This window comes from Schistocerca gregaria, chromosome 8, assembly GCF_023897955.1.
Source record: "Schistocerca gregaria isolate iqSchGreg1 chromosome 8, iqSchGreg1.2, whole genome shotgun sequence".
Classification (NCBI taxonomy): domain Eukaryota; kingdom Metazoa; phylum Arthropoda; class Insecta; order Orthoptera; family Acrididae; genus Schistocerca; species Schistocerca gregaria.
This window is the reverse complement of record NC_064927.1, coordinates 74,661,405-74,685,610: the sequence shown is the minus strand read 5'-3', so window position 1 is coordinate 74,685,610 and position 24,206 is coordinate 74,661,405. Positions and strand designations below refer to the sequence as shown.

The window sequence follows — 24,206 nt, the reverse complement described above, 5'->3', positions numbered from 1 at the left end:
AGGAGGCAATTCTTCGTGCAGTTGACGTCAGCGTCAGAGAAGCTGCTGCTGTACAAGGTAACGTTGACCACGTCACTGTATGGAGAGTGCTACGGGAGAATCAGTTGTTTCCGTACCATGTACAGCGTGTGCAGGCACTATCAGCAGCTGATTGGCCTCCACGGGTACACTTCTGCGAATGGTTCATCCAACAATGTGTCAATCCTCGTTGCAGTGAAAATGTTCTCTTTACGGTTGAGGCTTCATTCCAATGTGATCAAATTGTAAATTTTCACAATCAACATGTGTGGGCTGACGAGAAACCGCACGCAGTTGTGCAATCACGTCATCAACACAGATTTTCTGCGAACGTTTGGTCAGGCATTGTTGGTGATGTCTTGATTGGGCCCCATGTTCTTCCACCTACGCTCAATGGAGCACGTTATCATGATGTCATACGGGATACTCTACACGTGCTGCTAGAACATGTGCCCTTACAAGTACGACACAACATGTGGTTCATGCACGATGGAGCTCCTGCACATTTCAGTGGAAGTGTTCCTATGCTTCTCAACAACAGATTCGGTGACCGATGGATTGGTAGAGGCGGACCAATTCCATGGCCTCCACGCTCTCCTGACCTCAACCCTATTGACTTTCATTATGGGGGCATTTGAAAGCTCTTGTCTACGCAACGCCGCTACCAAATGTAGAGACTCTTCGTGCTCGTATTGTGGACTGACACAATACGCCATTCTCCAGGGCTGCATCAGCGCATCATCCATGCGACGGAGGGTGGATGCATATATCCTCGCTAACGGAGGACATTTTGTACATTTCCTGTAACAAAGTGTTTGAAGTCTCGCTGGTACGTTCTGTTGCTGTGTGTTTCCATTCCATGATTAATGCTATTTTAAGAGAAGTAATAAAATGAGCTCTAACATGGAAAGTAAGCGTTTCCGTACACATGTCCACATAACATGTGTGTGAGGAATGTTTCCTGAAAGTTTGGCCGTACCTTTTTGTAACACCCTGTATATGATCAGCAGATAATGTTTTCAAGTCACATGTAAATATGTCGCTGCCTACAGAAACGTAAACCCGCAGGCGCTCGTGAATGCTGTCCAGAACTCTCTGAATATTGTGCAGACGTGGTGAGTGGCGGAGAGTGTGAATGCTGAGCCGGTGGTCGGCGTGGCGCGGTGTCCGCAGGTTTCGACGCGGCCGCAGGCGGGGCGCCGGCGGCCGAGGCCGGGGGCGGCGGGGGCGGCGGGGGCGGCGGGGGCGGCGTCCACGGTGTTCGTGGTGCGCGTGACCCGCGGCCTGCGCGGCTACAACAGCCGCCTGTTCGGCCGCTGGAGCCGCTGGTCCGACTGCTCAGACTCGTGCACCACGCACCGCACCAGGTAACTGTACTCTACACTGCACTGCACTACACCGGATGGTACCCAGCGTGGTGGCGGAGTGCTTAGGACACTGGACTCGCAATCGGAAGGACGACGGCTTAAACCTGCGCCCGGCCATCCCGATTTAGGTTTTCCGCGATTTCCCTAAATCCCTTCTGGCAAATATCTGGATGGTTCTTTTGAAAGGGCACGTTCGATTTCCTTCCCTATCCTTCCCTAGTCCGATGGGACCGATGACCTCGCTGTTTGGATCCCTCCCCCAAACAAATCAACCAGCTGACCAGATGGCCCGCACCGACGTGCCTCACAAACACCAACAACTACCACCACTGTACATGTCGCTACGCCTTCTAGCATCCCAGACAGAATCAGTGAAACGTGATAGCAGTCTAAAGTCAAAAGGCGGGATTACACACCTTGAAATATCTCACTGCAATTTTCCTTTGGAAAAAGAGCAGAGTTTTCTCTCTTCTAATAAACTTGAACATCACCTCCAGGGTACGTAGCTAATCTTCCAACCCCGTGTATTCTACGACTTCCAAACTAACCGATTAACTAATTAGGACGAGACTCGGAACCTCTTGCCATGAGACATTTCTCTGACGGACTGGGTAGCAGCACAAGTCCTTTGCGAGTTGCTGCATGTGGATGGCTACGTTCACCAATTAGAATGACGAGATCGTGTTAATTTCCCCAGTTTCTTCCCTAGCTCAACTCTAAGAAGTTTGCTTACCTCGTGTCCGTTTTGGATTTCTTCACAGATCCTAAGATGGGCTCAATGAACAGTGAATATTGGAATGGTTAGTAGGAGCAGCTCACCACCACTACAATGAAGATCTCAAAATAAAGGACCGCCACTTCAGTTTTTTATTGTTGTCAATCTCAAAACCAGGAAAAAAGTGTCTTTATAAGAATAATCTATTTGAGAGCGAGTCTAATAGTAATGTTTGTGTCAAAGAAAACTGATTCTAGTCATGACTTATCGAACACCATGGAAACCTACGAAACTATGTGCACACATTTTTAATGGCAGTACGGGATCGTGCGTTTCCAGAGGCTACTTCAGACTTTAGTTCAATTTTGAGAATCTGGAATAACCACTCGTACCAACGACGTGTGTCCTTTGTGGACCAGTGGTTTCCAGTTCTCTACCCATGAGTGCTGTTTAACAGTAACTAGCACTCCCCCCCCCCCCCCCCCCCCCCACTTTCAACACTTTCATTTTTTAAATGTCGAAAGCTAAATGATATTCAGGTTTTGCAGTAGTTTCATTAAACAACGAACTGATGTGAGAATTGGTACTGCTTGTTCTGAATAACCTTTTTTCACAGACTGAATTCTCAGTGCATCGCAAGTGCTTGTCTGGATGGGCAGTCTTGGCGTTTTTGCCACGAATAGCACTGAGGGGATGGCTTATCTGTTCACTGATGTAGCCACCTGCTTACAGAGATGCTTACGCGGCTTGGGGTGCTCCTGCTGTTGCTTCCTACTGGGCCAGTCGTGAGCATGTGACGACTCAACCCGACAAATTGGTGGCTGCTCAAATTTATTGGCCATTACGGCATCTGAATCATAATGGTCTAGAATTTGTACTACGTGATGAAATGATCGATCTGACTGTTTCAAAATCTGTTCTGTAAGTTTGACATCAGTTTCATTGTACACGCCACATAACATCTGAATATAAAGCACCACGAGCACATTTGAAATTGCATTTCCTCATCATACCCTGCAAATCTCTTACCCACCCGTGATAAGTTTGTTATGACTGTTTCTTGCAATGAAAGAATTGGTTTAAGAATGAAGGCTTTCATGACTGAATAACATAGCTGCTAGTAAACCTTTTGCGATGTGAGGTCGGGGTCCGAGAAACTATTCTGTTCCTGACGTTTCATCCAGGACTGCACTAGACATCCTCAGAGGCGCTCCTCCTCTGACTATTGCCAACTGACCAGTGGTATGCCTGAGAGTGACATTTTCTATAGTACATATGTAGCTCCCGGACGTCCGACAGGTCAGTTGGCAAGGCTCAGAGGAGCAGTGCTTCTGAGGATGTCCAGTGGAGTCCTGGATGAAACGTCAGGAACAGAAGAGTTTCTCGGACCCCGACCCCACATCCCAAAAGGTTTACTAGCAGCTATGTTATCCAGTCATGAAAGCCTTCATTCTAAAACCAATTCTTTCAGTGCAAGAAACAGACAGAACAAACTTATCAGTAGTGGTTAACAGATTGGCAGGGTATGATGAGGAAATGCAAATTCAAAAGTTCTTGTGGTGCTTTATATTCAGATTTTATGTTGTACAATGCAAACATGATGTCAAACCTAGAGAAAAAATTTTGAAATAGTCAGATATACTGTAGAATATATGTCGCTCTCAGATGTCCAACCGGTCGGTCGGCAAGACTCGGCAGAGGAGCACCTCTGAACATGTCCAGCACAGTCCTGGACGAAGCGTCAGGAACAGAACACAATTGGTACCTAGCTGGCACTACAGTCACTTGTTGGTCATAACAGTTAGTTAGAGAATCTACAATCTGATCGTAGGAAAGTTCACTTGGAGTGCTGTTAGGGAACCATTTCTGTATGAGGCAAAAGATTTCAATTCCTACCAGTGACAAAACGTAATGTAGTTGCACAGTACCTGACACTTTGTGAGCAATGATGTGGCCTTCATACTGTTGGAATCACTCAGGCCATTTCTCTTCTTTATCGTTAAACTGGCAAAAAGGTGGTATGGCACTCAGAGCTACGATTGTTGCATGTTGCACTGCATTTGCTGCTTGGTTTTCCAGTAACTGCTGTACCGTGTTAAGAAGGGTTGCAATCTGCTGCATCCAAAAACTAAAACATCTGTGGTAGCTGTGTAACATCTATCACTTGCACCTGAGGTGCCTGAGCAGGAGAGGTGGGTTGCTCATTATGGAGTAGGCAAATGCAGTAAACAGACAATGCAAGCAATAAAAATAAGCACACAAGCAAAGAAAATTTATGCAATGCCCACCTGAAAACACTGAACAGAAAAAAACTCTATAAGAGAGACAGTTAAAACAGGTAAACACACCCCTGCAAAGAAAATACAAGGCAGAATGAAGGCACCTGCAAAACACAAAATCCCACTACAAAAACAGACAGTCAGTGGTAGCTGACGGTTCAGGGTTCGAACTTAAACAGGTTTTCACTATGTAATTAATTCACCTCATCACCAATGTTGTTGTTGTCTAGGAATCCTGCATATTTGGTTCACTAGACAAACAATCAAACAACCCATATTGATGAGTTTTATTACAAATAGACAAGATACAATACTTAGCTTTGATAGATGTGTCGCAAGCACAGGGCAACATACAAAATAATCAGTCTTCTTCAATATAGACAAATACAAGTCAGAGCTACATAGAGGTAGCTAACGGCATGGCTAACATTGAAGCTGCTATCAAAATGGGTGCCACCTGTTGGGTACGGCACTTATGTTGTTTGTCGCATTGTTGTCCTGGAGGGAGGTCGGTCAGCATGCGATTGGCTGACTCCTTCTCATAGTCTTCTCTTCCCTGTTGTTCCCGACTGGCATGCTGGTGCTGACTTTATGCCATAACAGAATAGATCATGAGTGCCTAAGTAGATTCCTCCACCAGGGCTTTGATTTTATCGTGTCAAGCCCTGAAATGAGATCATTCTTTCCTATCCTGATATCTCCCTACACCAAACAGGGTGGCATTCCCACACCCTTATAACATTTTCTACCTTCTTTCCAAGCACTGTGATATCCCCAAAACAACTCCTACCACAATGTTCCATCCCATGTAACTCTTCTCAATGTAAAATCTGCCCTTTAAAACCATTCGATGCCACTACAATGATCTCAACGATGGCAAAAAAATGTTAAATGCAAGGCCACATGAGAAATTTCTCATGTCATTTACTGCCTAACAGGTTTTCATCAAATAGACTTTTACGTAGAAAAGACTACTACCATACTGGAAGAACATATGATCAGACAAGGACATACTGTCTGCCTTGAGACACCCTGCACCCAGTAGTTAAACATGCACCACAGCATGACTTGCAGGACCACATACTCCATTTCAGTCCTGTCATCCAGCACCAGTTTATGTGAATTGCTGGGATGGGAACATCTCACTCTCTGAACCACCACCCTCCTGAACTCAACTTATATCACAGTCCAGTTAATCAGTCCTCTTCCTTCATCCAGTCATTTTTTATTTATGTTTCTACCTCATTATTGACCCTTAGTATTCTTTGATTATGATGCTTTATTTGTTTTGAACTCTCAGCTCCTGATTTTCTTTTTTCCCCACATTCATTTGTATTTACCAATATAACTCCTGTTTATCCTCTCTGAAATGGAACTGTTACAGTAGTTACAGATGAACACTCTTTGCCCTGTCATCTGTTGCTGCTTTCATTTTTTGCCCTCATTGCTTGATGGTCAAGGTAGGTGTCTCCAGATCTGGGTTCTTCATTGCTGCCTGCACCTCACCAACCTCCTCCGACTATGTTTTGTTTTCTCTTCGTTAGAAGGAATTCCATATTGCTGCAAACTGGTAGAACATTGTTTATTTTTACATATGTGTTTTGGTTGTAATATGAGTTCTGCCTTTTTGAGGGAAATACTGCACAGCGCATCTGTGTCTGTGAAATTAGTGAAATTCTGAATGAAATTTTCCATTTCAGAGAATTAGCTGGCTCAAATACATATTATATTAAGTAATTAAAAAACTGACATGCTGGTAGCAGACATGAACATTAATTATGTTCTGCTAAATGAAACACTGTGTGTGTGATAGTGTATGGTGTCCTGCTGGATTTCAAGCTAAAATGGATTCAACAATTATAGCTAAAATAATATAGAACTTCAGTTCACTATGCTTTGCACTTATGATTGTTTATCATTTTGTTACCTTGAGGGCAGATATGTTTAAATCCCTTTTGTATTACGGAATTATCGTCTGGCACAGTGCAGCTAAAATAAATAAAACATTTTTTCAGCAAAAGCAAGCATGAAGAATATTGTGTAAACTGGATAACAATGTGTCTTCCAGAGTTGGCATTGTAGTTCCTATATTTCTTACACTTATTCCTCTGTATGTTTGCTCCTTAGTTATACACTTGGAGGAGGGAGGGAGGGAGGGAGAGAGAGATAGAGATAGAGATAGAGATAGATAGATAGATAGATAGAGAGAGAGAGAGAGAGAGAGAGAGAGAGAGAGACCACATGAAGGAATGATCAATGTGGGATGGAAATCAGTAGATGTGATTTATGTGTACATACAAACAAGTGATTACGTTTCAGAAAAATTGCATGATTTATTTGAAAGTCAATAACACATTGGTTCACCTCTGGGCTGTACACAAGAAATTATTGGACTTGGCATTGATTGATAGAGTTATTGTATGTCCTCCTGAGGGATATCATCCTAAATTATGTCCAGTTGATGCCATAGATCATCAAAGTCCTAGTTGTCCATAGTACTCCAAACATTTTCAATTGGGAGAAGATTTGGTGAACTTGCTGGCCAAGTTAGGCAATCCTGAAGCCAAGCAGTAGAAACTCCTGCCTTGTGCGGGAAGGTGTTACATTGCTTAAGTATAAGCCTAGGGTAGCTTCCCATGAAGGGCATAGAATATAGTCAGTCTACTGCTGTGCTGTAAGGGTGCCACAGATGAGAAGCCAAGTGGTCCACCTATTGAAAGGAATGGGACCCCATACCATCAGTCCTGGTTGTCAGACCATATAGTGGGTGACAGTCCAATTGGTATCCCACCACTGTTGGGTATCTCCAGACACATCTTCAATCGTCATTGGAGTTCAGTTTGAAGTGGGACTCATCACTGAAGGCAGTTCTATTCCAGCCATTGAGATTCTAGGCCGAAGACCAATCTGTATACTCCTGGACAGCAGTGGGATAGCAACCTGACTGTCGCCTGACTTCTGGCTTGGCCTGACATCTAGGAGCAATGGTCTGGGGTGCCATTTCTTTTTTTAGCACAACCCATTTGATTGTCATCCACGGCACTCTTTCAGCACAGTGGGGCCTCAAATATATTCTGTGTTCCATTTTGTTGCCATTTATGGAAAGTTATCTCCAGCTTGCATTTCAGCAAGATAATGCCTTGCCCGCACATGGTGAGAGTTTCTACTGCTTGGCTTCATGCTTGCCAAACACCACCTTGGTCAGTAAGTTCACTGAATCTCTCCCCAATTGAGAATATTTTGAGCATTTAGGGCAACCACGGTGGAAGTTTGATGATCTAATGCAGCAGATGGGCAGAATTTGAGACAATTTCTTTGAGGAGGACATCCAACAAATCTATCAATTAATGCCTAGTCAAATAACTGTTTTTATACAGCCTATGTTTTATAAAATTGCTTAATGTCAAAATTGCTATATTACGTTGTTACATCTGCCTAATGTAAACCTGTATGTCAAAATCTTAAACTTGAATATGGCTTAATGTCAATATTATAATGGTAAAATAATGTTCTAACAGGTGGAAGGAAGATGATGACTTTAAATATTTATAAAACCCGTGTACCCATGTCAGGTACAGGTGGAAGGAAGATGATGACTTTAAATATTTATAGAACCTGTGTACCCATATCACAAGAAAGTAATTAACAGAAATTTTAATCATTTGTTTGTTTGTAGATGTACATCACATCTACCACTTTTATAGTATATTTGTTGCTAATGATGAAAATTATTTCCTGCTGAACTGTGGTTTATGCACCCACAATACATTAAACAAAAGTAAATTTCATTTGCACTTTGCTTCCTTGTCTAGTGTTCAGAGTTTATTTCTGTATTCTGATGCAAAGCAGTACTTCATTACCCACTAGGAAAAAAAATCAGAAAATAGAAACTCAGCAAATTCAAATAGAAGTAAAAATATTTCTCATAATATTATCTGATAATTCATGTTCAACAATTGACAACTGTTGTTAGTCATGTGACAATTAGTGATGTTCACTGTACTTGTGCCACTATTCTTACAGTACTTTTTTTAATAAGTCCCAGTGTTACTGTATTTATATTAAGGTACCAGCAGGAGAGAAATAGGAACTATGAACTGAGTAAGCAACAACTTCTTTCAGATTGGCAGCTTCCCTGATACTTTCTAATAATGTTAAAATGAGAGTGAGCTGGCAAAAATAATTTGCAGCTGTTTAATGACGATTAGATAATAATTAATGCAGTTTATAATTGCTGGTTTTCTCTCTCAATGCATACACTAATGTATCGCACATCCCTGAAGTTTCACTTTCATGGTCTCTGCAAAACAGAATGAACAAATGAAGAAAATTTAAATAATACGTATAAAATCTTCCTGTCAATCTGCAATTTAGCAAGCATGTATTACAACATTTGATTGTCAAATATACTTTCATATCAAAAGGAATTTTTATATAAAATGGATGCAGTTGCACATAATGCTACTTTATATTTTGTTAAGAATACAATTTTTTTTTCATTTTATAAATCAAATAATTTTGATTTTTTAGTGTCTTTCATTTAAACTTAACACTTATACAAGTGCCTTACCCTGTAAAGGTGGTGCAAAAGGCCTCCTATGTGTGGTGCTGATATTGTCCGGGAGGAGGCCTACTGCTACATAGAGAACAGTAGCTGCCAGCGCTGGATCCAGAGGCATATCTGGAGGCAGGTGCCTGATGCAGAATCTTCACAAGGTAAGCTGACTTATTTTCTAATTCTGCACATCATTGAAAGGTCACAACAGCCAGAGACAGTGGCCATGTATGCGATGTTGTGAGTGTGTGAATGTATATGTGTTTTCTACCTTAGAAGAAGGCATTATGGCCGAAAGCTCAAATGTTTAGCAATTTTTTGGTGGGCCTATGTCTCCTCTATATGGTGAATAGCAGTCCATCCTTTCTGTAGTATTGTCAGTAATACTATATTTGGACATTCTCTAGGGGAAAAAGTCTCATTCAATGGCAGTTGTTATGTGACTAATAGCCTTTCCAATATTTGACACATGGTTCATTCCTGCAGTGTTTATTTCTGTTCTCTTTCCCCTAATATTCAAAATGCTTGACTGCTAGTTGCCATTAAAATCTTTAACCCTGTACCATGTGAAGGAATCTAAGCAATAAATTTTCTGCCTGTGTATTACACTCTTACTATATTCATAGAAAATTGTCATTTGGTATACAAATCAATATATTGTTTGAGTGAAAAACATTGGAATACTCTAACTATTTGCATAATTCTCTCTCCCTCCCTCTTCCCTCCACCACCCCCACATTCCCTCCCATCCCCACCCCTCCCCATCCATCTCTTACTCCACTTCCCCCTCCACCTCCCCTCCACCTCCACCTCCACCTCTCCCTCTCCCTCTACCTGTCCCTCACAATCTCCCTACCCTCCCCCTCGACCTCCACTTCCCGCTCCCGCCCCCGCTCCCGCTCCCGTGAAGGAATCTAAGCAATAAATTTTCTGCCTGTGTATTACACTCTTACTATGTTTATAGAAATATGTCATTTGGTATACAAATTAATATACTGTCTGAGTGAAAAACATTGGAATACTGTAAGTATTTGCATAATTCTCTCCTCCTCCCTCTCCCCTCCACCACCCCCACATTCCCTCCCATCCCCACCCCTCCCCATCCATCTCTTACGCCACATCCCCCTCCAACTGGGGCGGGGGCGGAGGCGGGGCCGGCGTCAGGGGCGGTGGCGGTGGCGGGGGTGGGGGCGGGGTGTGGGTGTGGGTGGGGACTCCCGCTCCTGCTCCCCACACCGTACCACCAACTGTCACATACACAACGCTTCACATCCGTGACTACCAACTACCATTTCTACACCACCTGCAATGCTCTGAAGATCAGAGGAGGTGCTGTAAGAGCAATTCCGTTGTATGAATTTCAGAAAATCTGGTATTTGAGAGTAGTGGGGATTCAGATGATACAAATTATCAGGCAGTCATTGATATTGAATGTGCTGTGTGCAGCAGCTTGCTCTGTCTCTTGGTGATCATGTCTGTTTTCAGCGACAGTTTGGTTATGGCCATTCATTTGGGTGGAAAACTCATTGGCTGTAGTAGCCACAGTGGAGCTGGCATATTACATGACAGTTTCACAGGCTATGTAATGATTAGATACCATAGCGACCTCCCACTGTGGGTCCGGGGGTGAGAATAGGCCCGAGGTATCTCTGCCTGTCAAGAGGTGACTAAAAGGAGTCCAATACTTTTTGGCCCTGTAAGTTCAGGTCCAAATTTATGGTTTGACCTGCCACTTTCCAAATTCTACAGAAGTGCGAGCCATATGGGGAAGGATGCCTTACGTGGTGCATGAGTTATCCATAGTGCCCTTAGGTTCGATCCCCTGAACCTCTTGTCGTGGCTTTGTGTCTCCACGTGCAATTTAACTATTTGGGTGAGGACACTTTCTGGGGTATGTCTTATTCTTCCATTGTCTCCTGTCCTCTTTCGCCCCCATGACAGTATTGGATTTCTTTGTGCCCAATATGCAGCACAGTAGCCAGCCCGTTGTGTTGGGGCCATCATGTACCCATTTGGTGGTAGCCCCCTAACAACACAGGGATCACACTGCTGATGCCTGAACCGTGAACTCCCCATGTATGACAAGGAGTAGATGCCTGTCTTCTTGGGGCATCAGGACTCCTGGCAATGGCAATCCTGCCAGGTGGCCTTTGCTGTGGCTGGGTGCCACCCATGGGGAGAGTCCCTGATCAGAGTGTGTGGCATCAGGGCAGATGACCTGCAAAGAAGTGGACTAAGTCATCTCTTTCTGGTGATCGTACGGTGACAGCAATCTCTAAGAAGGGCAAGACTGAGTTCAATTCTGACAGATATGACCCTATATCATTTCCCTCCCTCACTTCACCATGGCAGGAATGTAGGGCTACTGAAAGAAGATAGCCATATTCGGCTTAGTATTTAGTCTGTAGCAGAATGGACAGAGCTCATTTCTACCTATGAAGCCTCAATTTTTTGTTAAACATCTTAAGAATAAGTTTCTGGAAGTGGCAGCACTATCCAAGATGAGAAGCAGTGCAGTCTTGATTAAGACGGCATCCCCAGCCCAATCCCAAGCATTACTCATTTGTGACCAGCTGGGTGATGTTCCTGTTTCCGTCGCTCCCCATAAAAGTCTCAACATGGTTTGGGAGATTATTTTCCATCACAACCTCCACTTGCAGTCTGATGATGAGCTCTTCACCAATTTAGGATGGTGCGGCGTTCATTTCATCTGGGGTGTTTACAGGGGAGCCAACAGGGTTGCTTCCAGTGCCTTCATCTTGGCCTCTGAGGGTGCCTGAAAAGGTCAAGTTAATGGTTTACCACTGTGGCTTTAAACTGTACTTCCCTCCCTCCGTGAGGTGGAAATTCAGGCACATATCTTCCTGCTGAACTTTCAACACCACATGTTGGGACTGCTGATGTCTACTGCATCCAGACACTCCCTGTGCGCCTCCTCCCATTTGTATCAACTGCAGAGAGCAGCACTCCCCCTGCTTGACAGACTGCACAGTGCTCCAAAAGCAATGGAAAATCATGGAGTACAAGACCCAGGACCGATTGACTTACCAAGAGTCTAAACGTAAATTTGAATGATTACACCCTGTTCAGTTGATGTCCACATACACTGCAGCTACATTACCATCACCATCACCAGTCATACCACACTCCATGCCACGAAGTGGGCCCTCCAGGCCTTGACAATACATCTGCCCCCTCAGTGGTAGGGAGAAAATATCCTTCCGTTGCTGCCAAAGTACCTACTTCGGGAGCAAGCCCCCCTCCCCCAACCCCCCCCCCCCCCCCCAAATGCAGGCGACATCTTCCCCCAGCTGGAGAAGCAAGAGCCTCCTCCGGCTCCTCTCATGTGGAGGGGTTTCTTTGGGAATCTCTCTCCTAAGGTCTCAACTAATAGCGGACACTCACCAGTGGCTAAAGGAGCCAAAAGCTGCTAGACAAAGAGCTTCACGGTCTTCCTCCGTGCCTGAAGCTACTTCAGAGAAGTCCTTCCAGCAAGCCCTAAAGAGAAGTGGGAGGGCAAGCAAACAAAGAAGTCTGCAAAGAAAATGACCCTCTGGTGGTCCCAACACCACCACTCCGTACCACTTCTCCACCTGTGGATGAGGTGGAGATATCAGGTGACCCTGAGGTGTAACTTGCCTCCTTGCATGCTTCATACCTTCCCAGCCTCATGATAACATCATCCTCCAGTGGAATTGCTGCAGTTCTTTCCATCACCTGGCTGAGATATGGCAACTGTTAAGCTTTACACCTGCTTTCTGCAGCCCTCCAGGAAACCTGGTTCCCAGCAATGTGGACCCCTGCCCTCTACAGTTAAGGGGGGTGTTACAGGAAATACAGCAACTATAATAGAATGTCAGGTGGAGTTTGTGTCTATGTCCTGAACTCAGTATGCAGTGAACCTGAGCCCCTTCAAACTCCTCTTGAAGCTGTGGCTTTCAGGATAAGGACAATGCAGGAAATAACTGTCTGTAACGTATACCTTCCGCCAGATGGTGCAGTACCCCTGAAAGCATTGGCTACACTGATTTGTTAACTTCCAAAACCTTTTCTACTTTTGGCAGATTTTAACTCCCATAACCCCCTGTGGGGTGGCACTGTGCTTACTGGCCTAGGTAGAGATGTTGAAACTTTCCTGTCTTTTCTTTTTTAATGCGTGCAAATTTCTAAGGGACCAAACTTCTGAGGTAATCAGCCCCAAAGCTTATACACTACTTAAACTAACTTACACTAACAACAACACACAGACACCCAAGCCCAAGGGAGGACTCAAACCTCTGGTGGGAGGGGCCACGCAACCCGTGACATGACGCCTCAAATTGCGTGGCCACTCCACCTGGCCTTTCCTTTCTCAACTCGACCTCTGTCTCTTAAATAGTGGTCCCATCACACTTTTGCTTGGCCATTGATTTATCCCTCTGCAGCTCAGGACCTCTCCCATCTGTCCACTGGAGAGCCCATGATGACTTGTGTGGTAGCAACCACTTTCCCATCGTCCTGTCCCCCCCCCCCCCCCCCCCCCAGTGCCATCCCCCGGACGTTTACCAAGATGCCTTGTTTAAATCAAGGCAGACTGGAAAGCTTTCTCCTCTGCTGTCACTGTTGAATCTCCCCGACATGGTGCCATTGATAAGGTAGTTGAGCAGGTGACTATAACGATCATTTCTGCGCCAGAAAACACGATCCCTTGTTCTTTAGGGTACCTCTAGCAAAGGTCAGTACCTTGGTGGTTGCTGGATATCGCCGAGGCCATTAAAGAGTGTCAGCAAGCTCTACAGCAACATAAGTGGCATCCTTCCCTAGAGCACCTAATAGCTCTTAAACGGCTCCATGCCCGCATTTGCCACATTATAGAAAGATAGTGTGTTGGGAGAGGTACGTGTGAACCGTTGGGTGCCATACATCACCCTCCAAAGTCTGGATGAAGATCAGATGTGTTTGTGGGTACCAGACCCCAACGAATGTTACTGGCATTAACATCAAAGGCATTTTGTCTACCAACACAAACGCAATTGCCAAGCATTTTGCTTGAGCCTGCGCATCAGAGAATTTTCCCCCAGCAATTTGCACTCTCGAACGGTGGATGTAAAGGAAACCCTCTCATTCGCTGAACATCACAATGAGCCCTATAATGCTCCATTTACAGCGTGGAACTCCTCAGTGTCCTTGCTCATTGCCCTGACACAGCTCCTTTAGATCCACAGTCAGATGATCAAACATCTCTCGTTCAACTACAAGTGACATCTCATCATCTTCAACCGGTTCTGGTGTGATGTCATCTTTCCATCGCAACGTCAGGAGAGCACCCTGTAAAAACCCTCTTGATGTGGGCAGCTATCGCCCCATCAGCCTCATTAACATTCTGTGTAAGCTGTTAGAACATACGGTAAGTTGGCAGTTGTGTTGGGCATTGGAGTCATGAGGCCTACTGGCTCCATGCCAGGGCAGTTTCTGCTAGGGTCACTCTACCATTGATAATCTAGTTTCCCTTGGGTCTGCCATCCAAACAGCCTTTTCCAGACGCCAACACCTTGTTACTGTCTTTCTTGATTTACGAAAAGCTTACAACACAATGTGGTGACATCACATCCTTGCCACATTATATGAATGGGGTCTCTGGGGCCCCATCAGATTTTTATCCAAAATTTCCTATCACTCTGTACTTTCCATGTCCAAGGTGGTACCTCCCATAGTTCCCTCCATATCCAGGAGAATGACGTCCTGCAGGGCTCTGTATTGAGTGTATCTCTATTTTTAGTGGCCGTTAATGGTCTAGCAGCAGCTATCGGGCCATCGGTCTCACCTTCTCTGTATTCAGATGGCTTCTGCAATTCGTACTGCTCCTCCATTACTGGAGTTGACCAGCGGCACCTACAGGGAGCCATCCACAAGGCATAGTTATGGGCTGTAGCCTACGGCTTCCAGTTTTCAGCCATGAAGTCATGAGTCATGCACTTCTGTTGGAATCGTACCATTCATCTGGAACGAAAACTTTACCTTAATGATGATCCACTCACTGTAGTGGAGACATATCGATTCTTAGGACTGGTTTTGGATGCCCGACTGATGTGGCTTCCTCATCTTCATCAGCTGAAGTGCAAGTGCTGGCAGCACCTCAATGTCCTCTGGTGCTTGAGCAACACCAACTGGGGTGTAGATCACTCTATGCTGCTGCAGCTCTACAGAGCCCTTGTTCAATCCCACCTTGACTATGGGAGCCTGGTTTATGGTTCAGCAGCGCCCTCAGCATTGCGTTTCCTCAACCCAATGCACTACTGTGGCGTTCAACTGGCAACAGGAGCTTTTAGGACGACTCGGGTGACCAGTGTACTGATGGAGGCTGGAGTCCCTCCATTGAAAGTTAGGCATGTATGACTGCTCACCAGTTATGTTGCACACATTCATAGTTGTCCTGAGCATCCGAATTACCGTTTCTTTTCCCAGAAATGGCGGTTCATCTCCCGCATTGGACTCCCAGGTCTGGGCTTATGATTGCTGTTCGCGTTCGATCTCTTGTGTCCTTTCCTTGAACATCTATACTTGAGATTCATTCGTGTACACCTCCATGGTGTACACCTAGGCCAAAGCTTTGCTTGTACCTTTCACATAGTTAGGACTCACTTAACCCCGCAGCTCTCTGCTGTCACTTCTTCTTGATTTTTGACATTTACTAGGACGATGAAGTGGTTTACATTGATGGCTCAATGAGTAATGGTCAGATTGGTATCACATATGTTCATGGAGGACATATTGAACAGCACTCCTTGCCAGATGGCAGCAGTGTTTTCACTGCAGAGCTGGTAGCCATTTCTCGTGCTCTTGAGCACATCCCTGCCGTGTCGTTTCTTCTCTGTACTGACTCCTTGAGCAGCATATAAGCTATTGAACAGTGCTACCTTCATCATCCTTTGGTAGCTATCGACCATTGCTACCCTTGTCATCCTTTGGTAGCGACCATCCAGGAGTCCATCTATGCCCTGGAACGGTCCGGTCTTTCTGTGGTGTTTGTGTGGATCCCAGGCCACGTTGGAATCCCAGGAAATGAATTTGCCGATAGGCTGGCCAAACAGGCTACATGGAAACCAGTTCTGGAAATCGGCATCCCTGTAACTGACCTGTTATCATTATTACGCAATGTTTTTCATCTTCTGGAGACGGAACGGCCTAAGCTCAGTATACACATCAAACTGGGTGCTCTTAAGGAAACTATAACACGTGGCTACTCCCTCCATCACAGTGTCACTGTGGCTCACATATGACTGTCGTCCACATATTGCTGGACTGCCCACTTTTAGCCCCTTTGCAGCAGACTTTTAACCTTCCCAGCACCCTACCTTCGGTGTTGGGCAACAATTACTCAACAGCAGATTTAGTTTTACGTTTTATTCATGAGGGGGGTTTTTATCGTACCATCTAAGGGTGGGCATTTAGCCTTCTCTCGGAGGTCACCACCCTTCCTCCATTTTAACTCTGTCACACTTTCTTTGCATTTGTTTGTCGTAATGGTCATCTTTTCCCTACATGTTTCATCTCGCCTTGTCTTTTTGGGGTGGACGTTTTAATGTGTTGCAGAGTGGCTGGCTCATCCTCTTTTATTACTGTGACCATCCAGCCCATACCATGTGCTCAATGGTTTTCATACTGTCTTCTGCTTTTCCTTGTGGTGTATGTTTTCCCCATTTTTTGTTCATTCCTTTTGTTCTCTTTTTAGGTGAGGTGTTGGGTGTTTTTGTACCTTGAGCCTTGCTTGCGTCAGGAAAAAGAGATTGATGACCCTGTGGTTTGGTCCCTTCATACTCCAAACAAACGAACCAACCAACCATAGCAACCTAAAGGGGAACAATCACATGCCATTATTTGTAGAAAAGAAAAGAAAAAAAACAGATGCCAGACTGAAATTCACTGAGAGAATCTCATGGAAAGACACAAAATAAAAATAAATTAATAAATAAGTAAATGAGTATGGCTTGTCAGATTGGGGCCCTCATCAAGTCTGATTAATAGAAGATACTTAAAAATCTTCAGTTGCAGATGCTACAAGAGAGGCATTGTGCATCACAATAGAGGTTTACTACTAAAATTGTGAGAGATTAAATTTTAACATATTACTTGGCCCCCCAAATGTCTTGTGAAATGACTGCAATGAGGAAATCAGGAAAATAAGAGCTCGTGGGGGCTTTCCTGCTGTTGTTCTACTAACTCACCATTTACAAATGGAGCAAGGAAAAGGGAGGGAGAATGGTAGTGTTACAAGAAGTACCCTTATACAAAGACCATGAGGTGGTCTGTGTAGCACTGATGTATTGTAGAATAGGGTATGCTGAGTAGGTGCTCTTCCACCACCATCGGTGTGGCTCTTGTGGCAAGTGGTTAAGAGTAGGTGTGATGTAAGGATGGGCCAGGACATATTGTAGATTGGGTGCACCTCTGCATACCACTTTTGGAGGGTTGGAACGTTCTTCATTTCTGAGTACAATGACAAGCAGTTGAAGCACTGACAAAGGATGCGATTCCGTCAGTCTCTATCCATCAGAAATCTAATACCAGAGCAACAAATTTCCATTTCATGTTCATCGCTGAATTACCTGTGAACCCTCCATAAGATACTGTGACTGTGAAATTCCAGTTATGTACACACTATCTGCCACACTGAAATCACCACCCTCCAACGACAGGAAAAACCCTCCAGATATCACCTTCAAAAGTTTTCCAATTTACTGACACACTTCTCATAGCATCACTGACCAAAAGTGCCTGTCCTACATCCAGTGAACTCCACCATCCCTCCTACCAACCCCTTGTAGCATCCACATCCTGCCTTGTTGACCTTCTCCATCTTCCACATCATCCAAAACATCCCACAAAATCAACTGAAACAAATGTAAAACACTGTTGTCAATCTGTCTGCCAAACTCTCAGTCCCACAGGTATTTGTCCTATCTATGGGCCACACCAATTCCATTCCTAAATTCAATCACACATACTCTTGAAAGATCTAACTTCTTTTTGTCCCCACACTCTAGCGAAACCTGATTGGAAGCCAACATTGAATTGGGCTCTCCAAGGTCATACTTCCATCCAATCACAACCCTGCTGCACTCCATCATTACTTTCCAGAATTTCTTACCTCTGACCTGTCCTCGCCATTCTATCCTAGGCCCCTTCCTGATAACATAAAGCTCACTGCCAATGATAGAAAAGCTACCCACAACCTTAAGAAAGATGCTGATTAGATCATCCTCCCTGAAGACAAAGGCTCCACTGCTGTTACAACAAACTGAAATGATAGCCTGACAGAAGGTATCCACCAACTGCCATATTTTTCCATTTACAAGTTCTGTTACAGCAATGCCATCCCAGAAGTCCAACATAACCTTCAATCCCTACTCAAATCCACGTGCCTATCCCACAACCTGTCCATGGAATCCATCTCCCTCCTCACCCCAACTATTCCTCCACACATCTGTGTTCTGTGTCCTTCCCAAAATCTGTGTACCTAACCATCCTGGATATGCTCATTTCTGTGTGCTTTCAGAAAAGATCTCTGCTGTTATTGACAAATATTTACAATCCATTGCCCACAGCCTAGCTTCCCATACCAAAGACACAAACCAATTTCTTTATTATCTCTCCACCATCCTTAACTCATTACCACTTGGATCCCACCCCATCATTCCTGATTTGACCCCATACATTTCTATACCTCAAGCACATCGCTGGCTACTGCTGAGTATTATCTCCCCCAATGCCTGACTGAGTCTTGTGTGAATGAGGCTCATATGTTAATGATCTGAACCCAGGTCTGTGACACTCTATTTTCATTCTTATGTGCCCTGTTAAGGCCACTTCTTGCCTATCCACTTCATTTGGTCCTCCTCAACCCAGTGTGCCGCCTTTGTGGACATCATATTCCAATTCTCTTATGGCTCTGTAAAAATGTGCATTCATATCAAAACCAGTATCGTCGGTATTTTCACACTAAAAAGTCTCTCCAATACAGCCTGACTACCCATGGATGTCTCATCTGCAGAAGAGCAGTCTCTTGCATATCGTGTTGATTGTCATAGTAAGGTCTTCACAGATAGGCATTACCCTACAAACATAGTCTACTGACTTATCTCCTGCCCCATAACAACACATTACCTGAGTCCTGTGACCACCCCTATAAATGAACCAGCTGCAAAGGACCACCCTGCTCATTACCAAATATCACCTTGGACATGAACAACTTAACCGTACCCTTTGCCAAGGTTTCTATTACTTATTGTATACAGGAATTATGAATGTCTTAGCCACAGTTATTCCATACCCTCCCAAATTGGCATACCACAGGCAATGAAGCCTACAAAATACCCTGCTCCATCCTTAAGCCACATCTACTCACAGCCTCTTTCCCCACAGATCATACTATTATGGAAGATCCAAGTGCAAGATATGCCTTATAAACGATTGGAACATCTCCTCTTCCAGTCCTGTCAACCAAATATTGGCTGTAAACTCTATATGTTTGAAACCCAAATCCAATTCTAATTGATTCCTTTTTTGGAAGGAATACTTTGTGAGTACATATCAGCAGAGGTTCCCTTCCAGACGGCCACTTTGCTGTAGGGGTTGTGTATTTCTGTAGTTTAGCCCTTCATACAAACACATATCTCACATACCTTCTAAGCTGTTTATGTCTGTATGGCCAATAATTTGAAAAATACAAAAGTTCAAAATAAATAATATCTGACTAGGGTAATGGAAATAAAATAAATCATTACATATCCAAAGGATCAGTCAAGGAAGGGGGGGGGGGGCAGGGTCCAAACACACACCAAGAAGAAATCCCTTCTTCTTTCAAAAGGCTAAGCCTTGTCTGGGCAGCCATAGTTTCCTTTCTTCAGTGGCCCTCTTCATTTCTGTATATGAGGGACAGCCCATCTCAGTGATCATATTTTTTTAAGCAGGATGTTCTTGGCAATCCCCCCCCCTTTTTCTTCCCTAGGATATTGTCTTTAAAAATGCTTTGTAGGAGAATATTGCGTCCAATGAAGTGTCCATTAATTTTTGCTTTGTATTGGCCTAGAATTTTCAGTAGCACTTTCTTCTCTTGTGTTTCATTTACAACTAACTCATTTGTTTTTTTTGTAAATCTAGCTAATTCTTGTAATACTCTTCCAGAGCCACATTTCCACATCTTCAAGGCACACTTTCTCCTGCTTTGCTAACATCCAGGTTTCATAGCCATATGCAAGAATACTCCATACAAAGGACTTCATAAATATTTTCTTTGTGAGAACTCTGATGTCCTTGTTTAGCAGAAGGTCGTTCACATTTTGGAAGGCATTTGTGGCCAGTATACCAAAAATCTCATAAAATAAAAAAGGATGAAAAATCACATATGTGATTTATGATAAAAAATATGTAGAGTATTCATCTCTGACCTTCCATTTACTTGCTGTCAGAATGTAAAGATTGAAACCCATTGCCATCATCGGCATTACTGGAATTGCTAGCATGAAGATCAGTAACAACTTCCTCTATTTTTATCCCTTAATTTTTAATGCTCACTACATTCCTTTTCAATATGCTCTGCGTATCTGTAAACTGCTGTCTTTTCTAGCTCAGTGAGAGAGGCAGTTTTTCCTTCAGCTGGCTTTCAGACATTTTCAATCTTAAAAGTAACTGCTTGGTAGACACCTAGTTTCTTACTTTTACCTATGTCACAACAATTGTGTTTAGTTCTGAGCGATGGGCTGACCACTGGAGAACAGAGTCACTGTAATGTGCCAGAAGTGTGTGTACAGTAAACACATTTTCAGGCTTGTTGCTTTTAATTAAGGCATACAACTAAATGTATAACAGATGTCTAATTAAAGGAAAATTCCCAGATGTATTAAAATTATCCAGGGTAGTGCCCATTTACAAGAAAGGAGACAAAAATTGCTCATCTAGCTATTGCCCAATATCTCTGACACCTATTTTATCTAAAGTTTTGGAATCCATCATCAATTCCAAGTTGTGTGATTATCTGACATGTAATAACATTATTACTGCAGTACAATTTCACTTTAGGAAGGGCAAATCCACAGTTCATGCCATTGACTCCCTGATTAAAAAAGTGTTTAATGCTTATGAAGGAAAAAATTTTGCTCAGGCTACCTTTTGTGATCTTAGCAAAGCCTTCGATTGTGTGGATCATATTTCACTCCTCAACAAACTAGTTTATTATGGAATCACAAACAGTGAAGTTGACAACATCTTCAACTCTTTCCTCAGCAGCTATAACCAATTTTTTTGTATTGGTAAACAGAGATCACAGCTAGCTGAAGTTAAGTGCGGTGTGCCTCAAGGCTCAGTATTAGGACCTCTGCTATTTATCTTAATGACAAACGATCTACCATCTTACATAAATACTCACTCCATTCTTTATGCAGATTATACCACTTTCTGCATTATCAGCTCAGACATGGATATGCTCCAAACTGTGGCAAATGTCACAATATCACAAGCATCTGTCTGGTTTCGAGCTAATGGATTCCTGCTTAATGAGAGTAAAACTCAAATGAGTGGGAGCCACATATTAAATACATTAATGCAGGGCTGTCTAGAGTGGTGTATTTGTTAAGGAATTTAAAAAACCATGTACCTGCAGCCTATGTAAGGTTCGCCTACTTTGCTTTTTTTCAAAGATATATATCTTATGGGTTTTTAATATGGTGCAATAGCTCACACCTTCAGGACATTTTGGTACTTCAGAAGAAAGTAATTCGAATTATCACGAACAGCGATAAACTCACCAACTGCAAACCACTGTTTATCAACTTAAAAATATCAACTGTTATAAACTTGAATATTTACACTTTCCTACTGCATATAAAGAGCAACTTATCAGAATACATGCATAGAAGAGATGTACACTCTCATGGAACCAGAAATAGTAGCTGTCTTGACATACCTTACTACAGATTATCCAAGTCCTGAACAGCTACGAAGTGGTGGGTATGAATATGTTTAACAAACTGCCACTAGAATAGGTAGAAGCTCTATTTTATTTATTTAAAGACAAATTATTCAGTTGGTTCGCTGCAAATCCTTGCTACTCACATCAGGAATTTTATGACTGTAAAATATCAGTGGTGCCAGTTTGGAGAGTAAAGCATAATTTCTTTAACTGAGTAATTTATGATGCAATGTTTTCATATTATTTGATTTTAAATATTGTATTTTATGGAAAACCAATAGTGACATATTGATCTGCACGTATACATGCTGTATAACTTTTATAAATGTAACTTGACTATGTCAGTTGCTGTAATAGCTAAACGACCATAAAATTTCATTCAATTCAATTCAGTTCAATTGAGCACTGTGTCTGAATGGTGCAACAGTCAGCGCATCTGCCTAGTAAGCGGGAGGCCCATGTTTGAATCATGGCCTGGCATAAATTTCCTATTTTCCCCATTGATTTATGTTAATACCCAGTGGCAGCTAATGTCCTTCTTTTCTTTGTGTCTTGACTCATAATGGCTGTGGGATCTAAATTGTTTCTGTTCTTTTGGTCATGTCTGAAAGACACCACATATATATTATTTACAAGAGATGAATAAATTTATTACTTTCTGCACAACTATACATTGACATGATATATGTTTGTTACCTCCATGTACTCCCCCCATGAACCATGGACCTTGCCGTTGGTGGAGAGGCTTGCGTGCCAGAGTGATACAGATGGCCGTACCATAGGTGCAACCACAACGGAGGGGTATCTGTTGAGAGGCCAGACAAACATGTGGTTCCTGAAGAGGGGCAGCAGCCTTTTCAGTAGTTGCAGGGGCAACAGTCTGGATGATTGACTGATCTGGCCTTGCAACATTAACCAAAACGGCCTTGCTGTGCTGGTACTGCGAACGGCTGAAAGCAAGGGGAAACTACAGCCGTAATTTTTCCCGAGGACATGCAGCTTTACTGTATGATTAAATGATGATGACGTCCCCTTGGGTAAAATATTCTGGAGGTAAAATAGTCCCCCATTCGGATCTCCGGGTGGGGACTACTCGGGAGGACGTCGTTATCAGGAGAAAGAAAACTGGCATTCTACGGATCGGAGGGTGGAATGTCAGATCCCTTAATCGGGCAGGTAGGTTAGAAAATTTAAAAAGGGAAATGGATAAGTTAAAGTTAGATATAGTGGGAATTAGTGAAGTTCGGTGGCAGGAGGAACAAGACTTTTGGTCAAGTGAATACAGGGTTACAAATACAAAATCAAATAGGGGTAATGCAGGAGTAGGTTTAATAATGAATAAAAAAATAGGAGTGCGGGTAAGCTACTACAAACAGCATAGTGAACGCATTATTGTGGCCAAGATAGACACAAAGCCCATGCCTACTACAGTAGTACAAGTTTATATGCCAACTAGCTCTGCAGATGATGAAGAAATTGATGAAATGTATGATGAGATAAAAGAAATTATTCAGGTAGTGAAGGGAGACGAAAATTTAATAGTCATGGGTGACTGGAATTCGTCAGTAGGAAAAGGGAGAGAAGGAAACATAGTAGGTGATTATGGATTGGGGCTAAGAAATGAAAGAGGAAGCCTTCTGGTAGAATTTTGCACAGAGCATAACATAATCATAGCTAACACTTGGTTCAAGAATCATAAAAGGAAGTTGTATACATGGAAGAATCCTGGAGATACTGAAAGATATCAGATAGATTATATAATGGTAAGACAGAGATTTAGGAATCAGGTTTTAAATTGTATGACTTTTCCAGGGGCAGATGTGGACTTTGACCACAATCTATTGGTTATGACCTGTAGATTAAAACTGAAGAAACTGCAAAAAGGTGGAAATTTAAGGACATGGGATCTGGATAAGCTGAAAGAACCGGAGGTTGTACAGAGTTTTAAGGAGAGCATAAGGAAACAATTGACAGCAATGGGGGAAAGAAACACAGTAGAAGAAGAATGTGTAGCTCTGAGGGATGAAGTAGTGAATGCAGCAGAGGATCAAGTAGGTAAAAAGACGAGGGCTGCTATAAATCCTTGGGCAACAGAAGAAATATTGAATTTAATTGATGAAAGGAGAAAATATAAAAATGCAGTAGATGAAACAGGCAAAAAGGAATACAAACGTCTCAAAAATGAGATCGACAGGAAGTGCAAAATGGCTAAGCAGGGATGGCTAGAGGACAAATGTAAGGATGTAGGAGCTTATCTCACTAGGGGTAAGATAGATACTGCCTACAGGAAAATTAAAGAGACCTCTGGCGAAAGGAGAACCACTTC

At 43.2% G+C, this 24,206-nt stretch overlaps 1 protein-coding gene across 1 annotated transcript in view; it reads left to right on the top strand.

The window, feature by feature from the left end:
• Positions 1 to 24,206, top strand: part of LOC126285028 (coagulation factor X-like) — a 724,967-nt gene that overhangs the window by 651,725 nt on the left and 49,036 nt on the right. Inside the window, exons 6-7 of the mRNA XM_049984353.1 lie at positions 1,192 to 1,385; positions 8,959 to 9,095. Of these exons, the coding sequence (XP_049840310.1) occupies positions 1,192 to 1,385; positions 8,959 to 9,095 (331 nt within the window). The remainder of the gene's footprint in view (positions 1 to 1,191; positions 1,386 to 8,958; positions 9,096 to 24,206) is intronic.